Genomic DNA, 6,000 nt, shown 5'->3' on the forward strand with positions numbered 1-6,000 from the left:
TGTTTTAAGTACTTAGGATACAGAAGGAAGCAGGACAAAATAGCCATCCCCATGTTCAATGAGTGGTGACATAGAAAGCCAAGGATAGAATACAAGCTTTGTTAGAGATTCCCTGTACTTTACACAGTATTGGACCTATGCGAAAACCTTTGGGCTATGGACAAAGCCATTCCCATACCCAGATTTCTACTGTTATTTTCAATACATTAATTTGACTGGCAAAAACACAAAGTCGACATTATCTCCTAAACACATGACTTGGGCAGTATTCTGATCTGTAAGCTTTCCACATACCTTTGGCTCTACTTTTTACAGTTTTCTTCAGTACATTTTCCCCACTATCACCTCCGCCTTCTTCTGCTGCCACCAAAGCAAAGAACTCATCCAAATTTTCACCTTCTACTTTGGCCAAGCAAAAATTACTAAACTTCAATGTGCCAGGCCCTTCCAAGAGTATCTATGAAGACGAGAAAATAAAGGTGTTCAGAAACCAGTCCCATTTGCACTCCCCTTCAGTCCCTCTTCAAATCCCGCTGAAGATCTTGGAGCACTGGCCTTCTTGCTTCATCCTACTCAAAAAATGAAAGGCATATAAATTTTTAAAAGCGGCTAAAGAAAAAAAATGCAATATTTTAATAATAGGATCAAATATTAAACTGCCCATGCTCAGATGTATACAATGAACACATCATAACCACAGAGGGAAACCACATGCCTTTGGGAAAGATAAAGAACAGTGTATACAGAACAATTCATCCTCGCCAATCCTCCATCACAGCTGTAGGAGGATTTGAAAACCTACTTCTCCAAGGTGTTGTTTACTCACAGGCTCAAAACTAGCATTTTGAAGTTAGAGTCCACCACTCCAGTTCCGACTAGAGAATTTACTTAACCTATCTAAATTTCAGTCTCCTCACCTGTAATTATATTCTCATATGGAGGGCTTACAATAATAATGTTTAACAATATTCAACTTTGTATTTCATTATATACACCTTCACAAAGCAGCAACTCAAACCAGTAATAAGTACAATACCTAAGAATATGTACTTATAAATAATAGATGCCATTGATTGAAAACACCAGCAAGTGTCCTAGAAGCTTAACCTAAATATAGTATGGAATCCATCTCCAGATCACAGACAAGGAAGCCAATGCAGAGAGAACGGTAAACTTGCCCAGGGTCACACAACTTCTAAATGTCAGTGTCACCTATGATTCTAGAACTAAGCAGGTTTCATGCCTCTACCACACTGAAGCACATTTAGTTATGGGTCATTAATTTTTACCAAAGAAGAAGCTTTTGACCCATAATGTCACTAATCAAATAGCAAAGCCAAAAAGGTCATTATCAAGCTAAAATAATGGCTCATAATCATATATCATAATTTAAGAGCTTAGCATCCTAGTTTATAGAGATACTGAGTTCATCATTCACAATATACCTTAGCAGCAGTAACATTTACTCAAAGGACTCAGAGGAGAGTTCCCATTCTAAAAGGTACCTCAAGGGGCACCTGGGCGGCTCAGTGGGTTAAAGCCTCTGCCTTCAGCTTAGTTCATGATCTCAGGGTCCTGGGTTTGAGCCCCATATCAGGCTCTCTGCTTGGTGGGGATCCCCCCGCCCCTGCCCGCCTCTCTGCCTACTTGTGAGCTCTGTCAAATAAATAAAATCTTAAAAAAATAATAATAAAAATAATAAATAAATAAAAGCTACTTCAATAGGTAACTAAAATATGGCACCATGTTTTTAATTTTAAAAAATATTAATTCAAGGGGCTCCTGGGTGGCTCAGTCAGTTGGGCTTCAACTCTTGGTTTTGTCTTGGGTCATGATCCCAGGTAAGGGGATTGGCTCCACGCTCAGCACGGAGTTGGCTGGACATTCTCTCTCCCTCTCCCTCTGCCCCTTCTTTTAAGATTTTTTTTAATTTATTTTTTATATATATTTTATTTTTTTTAAGATTTTATTTATTTATTTGGCAGACAGAGATCACAAGTAGGCAGAGAAGCAGGCGGGGGGGGGGGGGGGGAAACAGACTCCCTGCTGAGCAGAGAGCCAGAAGTGGGGCTCCACCCCAAGACCCTAGGATCATGACCTGAGCCAAAGGCAGAGGCTTCAACCCACTGAGCCACCCAGGTGCCCCATCCCTCTGCCCCTTCTTGATAGCGCTCACTCTAGCTCTAAAATAAATAAAATCTCTAAAAGAAAACAAATTAACTCAATTTCAAGATGGTCTGTATTTTACCTAAATTTTATCTAAAAATAAAAACACCCCGGGGAAAGCACTATAACTTAAGACAGTAGGAGTTAGGAAATGAAAATTTTCATAAATTACCTTGCCAGGAGAAAGGTCACAAAAGAGAATGCCAAGTTGATGAAGATGATATAATCCAGTAATGAGGTCAACACCAAATTCTCTAACAACATCTTCTGGGAGGTTTTCATCTTGAGCAATAACCATTTCCAAAGAACCACCTGCAAGTTGATTAAAAATCACCCATTTTAACCCACCAACATAACACAGTGTCTCCAGGAGCTCCCACGATGGGTGATGATACTGAGCCTTAAAAAAATAAATCAGTACACATGGACAGCCTGGCAGGGGAAATGCACATATGGATGAACACAGTGGTCCAAGCACTGAAGAGGAATTTCTGTCCGTACTCCAGAGACAGCTTCCAGAGACTTACTGCTCAGGATGGGAAGCTAATCAGTAAGCAAGCAGGAGGGATGCAGGGAGAATCCTTCTGGTGTTATGATTTCTAACTCATCCCTTGGGCATTGAACAGCTACAAAAACTAGTGGTAAATATTAATTCAAATTGTGCATTTAAAACACATCATGCAAAGTATAGCCACATTTACTCCTATACAAAGTTAACCATTTTCTACAAAGTCTGCATGGCAGAAAAAAGGTCTTTCCTTAACAGAAAATCACAACCCTTTGAGTACATCATTGAGGAAATAAAACAAAGGCAGACACACTGAATTCTATTCCTATACTCTACCAAGGTCCTGTTCACATTTCTACCATCTAAGTGCCAGGAACAAACTTTTTTTTAAAGCATCAAGGTTCCAACAGGAGCCAAGATCAGAGGAATATATATAACCCTGCACATAATGTTCTCTCCCCAGAGCACTCTTTTCTTTTTGACAATTGTATATCCCAGGCAGCTATCTAACTTGGGCTCAAATAAAACTCTTCTCCTTTCTCTTAAGAAAAACAGAAAAAAGAGAAGAAAGAAAAGAGAAAAGAGAAGAAATAAGAGAAAAAAGGAGAGAAGAGGAAAAAAAGAAAGAAGAAAAGAAAGAAGAGAGAGAAAAAAAAGAAAAAAGAAGAGAAGGAAAAAAAGAGAAGAAAGAAGAGGAGAGAAGAAAAAAGAAAAGAGGAGAAGGGGGAGGAGGGGCAGGACAGAGGAGGGGGCAGGACAGAGGAGGGTTGGGGGAGAAAAAAGTCTTGGGGAGAAGGGGGAGGAGAGAGAAAATATCCTGGGGCGCCTGATGGCATTGGACTCTTGATTTCAGATCAGGTCATGATCTCAGGGTCATGAGATGCAGCCCGGTCAGGCTCTGTGCTGGGCATGGAGTCTGCTTAAGATTCTCTCCCTTTCTCCCTCTGCCCCACCCCAACCCCCAATGCCCCCCCCCCTCCGGGGCCTGCACACACTCTTGGGGGAAAAAAAAAAAAAAGCCTTAGATGTCATCTGAAAGTTCAGTCAGAACACTATGAAGGTAGATTTTTTGAAGCTGATTTTTCAGTGGGTGAGGAACCACTCCATACACCGGCATAAAGTAGTAAAGCTATGAAGATGGTCCGGGAGCAGAAATAACAGCTGAAGCAAGAAGGAACACAGGGAAAGTCTGCTGATCACCTCAAGAGTGTGTTCAACTGTGCAAGCATTTAAACCATAGTCCTTTCCTATTATTTTGGAAAAAATAAAATGCAAGAATTATTCCAAATAACCTCTTTCATGATTCAGTTTTATAAATTTGAATTGCCAATATAATGGGTAAGACCCATAAAACTAGAAATTCTATCTTAATATTTAGTGATTCTTTATTATCAATGTATAAACAGAAGTATGCCAACAGTGGTACTTTTTCCCTGAAGACAGTGAAACTAAAAGCCCAGAAAAAATCAATATAGTCAGTCAGTTTTCTCCCTACATACAGTCACAGAAAGTTGTATAAAGCAAGAGCTATAAAAGTTATCTCTAATCGGGACGCCTGGGTGGCTCGGGTGGTTAAGCAGCTGCCTTCGGCTCAGGTCATGATCCCAGCGCCCTGGGATCGAGTCCCATATCGGGCTCCTTGCTCAGCAGGGAGCCTGCTTCTCCCTCTGCCTCTGCCTGCCTCTCTGTCTGCCTGTGCTCACTCGCTCTCTCCCCCTCTATCTCTGACAAATAAATAAATAAAATAAAAAAAAAAAAGTTATCTCTAATCATTGTTAAGGGGTAGTATTTGTTGGTTCATCTTTCACTTATTCACATACCTTAAGTTTTTATAAACAGCAAGTATTCTCTTCATAAACAAAAAGATGATCACTTTATAAACTAATGAGCTAACTAATAGCTCCTTGAACTAAAATACTTGGTTTTTATTGAATAAGAAAACTTGCTTGATAAGTTCATCACTAAAAAATATTTCTAAATTTTTATATAGGCGATGTAGTAGTATTTTATACCAAAATAAAGTTAAGCCCAAATTGAATTTTACTGTCTCCCTCTCAGCAGACATCTTTGCTCTTTATTCTCCCCTAGTAACCAAACATACGTGCAAGCGAACACAGTCAATAGTATCAAGTGCTTCTATTTGCAATACAAAAGGAAAATAACAAAACCTGCATATGTTTTTTCACAATTACATAGGTGGAAATATTTGTAGCACTTCCTACACACACTTACCTGTGCAGAGTTCCACCACTAGCCAGAGATGATTGCTGGTTTCATACCATTCATGAAAAGTTACAATGTTTTTGTGTTTAATTTCATGGGTGAGACGGACCTATAAAAATACAGCATTCACAAACACACATAAAAAAAGAAAATGCTCAATTTTCTCATATTAATCCTCACATCTGTTAAGAAACACCTAAATACACAATTGGGAAGTGGGCAACAAGATAGCAGAATTTGGTGGAATCAAACTTAAAATGATGGCTCTTAAGGCTGGTGATGTGGAAAAATGCTAATTTAATGTACAGTCTTAAAAAAAAAGAAAACTTTTGCAATATAGTTTTGTGTATTTATGTAAACACTACATTGCAAAAGAAATGTTCATAGGAAAAGGACCAAAAAGAATACATCAAAATAGCTTTTCTGAGTAGAACTGGTAATTTCTACTTTTTTCTATTTTCTACATTACATACACACTACTTTTATAATTAGGAAAGAAATAACTTTCAAGGAAGAAAAGCACCTTTACTAAGTAACAATAACCTCAAGTCTCAATAACACAATAGTTAAATTATATAGCAAGTGAAAAATTATTAGCCCAACTTCAAAATGTTTAATTTTATATCATAAAAAAAGACAGCATAATAATTTAAGTGAAAAAAGCAAGAAACAAAATTATGCATTATCAGGATTCAAATTTTTTTTTAAACTCATAGTAAACAACAGTAGAACCAATCAACCAAAACAAAACAGGGACTACCTCAGGTGACAGCACAATGCAGCTCTTTCTTTTCCCCACCTCTTCTACCCATTCTTCTGGATTGTCCAAGTTTTCTATAATAATGATACATTACTTTTTAAATATTTAGAAGAATCCTTAAAGGATTCTACAATTTTATTCTTAAAAATACCCTTAGTGGGGACGCCTGGGTGGCTCAGTGGGTTAAGCCTCTGCCTTTCACTCAGGTCATGATCCCAGAGTCCTGGGATCCATCCCCGCAACAGGCTCTCTGCTCAGCAGGGAGCCTGCTTCCTCCTCTCTCTCTGCCTGCCTCTCTGCCTACTTGTGATCTCTGTCAAACAAATAAATAAAATCTTTAAAA

The 6,000-nt window shown here is 38.5% G+C and overlaps 1 protein-coding gene across 5 annotated transcripts in view; it reads right to left on the reverse strand.

Moving 5' to 3' along the window:
- ULK4 (unc-51 like kinase 4) overlaps positions 1 to 6,000 on the reverse strand; it is a 653,153-nt gene that overhangs the window by 638,839 nt on the left and 8,314 nt on the right. For all 5 annotated transcript variants that reach the window (XM_059390725.1, XM_059390726.1, XM_059390724.1 and 2 more), the window contains exons 3-5: positions 4,907 to 5,006; positions 2,339 to 2,478; positions 295 to 457 (exon numbers count right to left, since the gene is read on the reverse strand). In XM_059390725.1, the coding sequence (XP_059246708.1) occupies positions 295 to 457; positions 2,339 to 2,478; positions 4,907 to 5,006 (403 nt within the window). The remainder of the gene's footprint in view (positions 1 to 294; positions 458 to 2,338; positions 2,479 to 4,906; positions 5,007 to 6,000) is intronic.

This window comes from Mustela nigripes, chromosome 2 (assembly GCF_022355385.1).
Source record: "Mustela nigripes isolate SB6536 chromosome 2, MUSNIG.SB6536, whole genome shotgun sequence".
NCBI classification, from domain to species: domain Eukaryota; kingdom Metazoa; phylum Chordata; class Mammalia; order Carnivora; family Mustelidae; genus Mustela; species Mustela nigripes.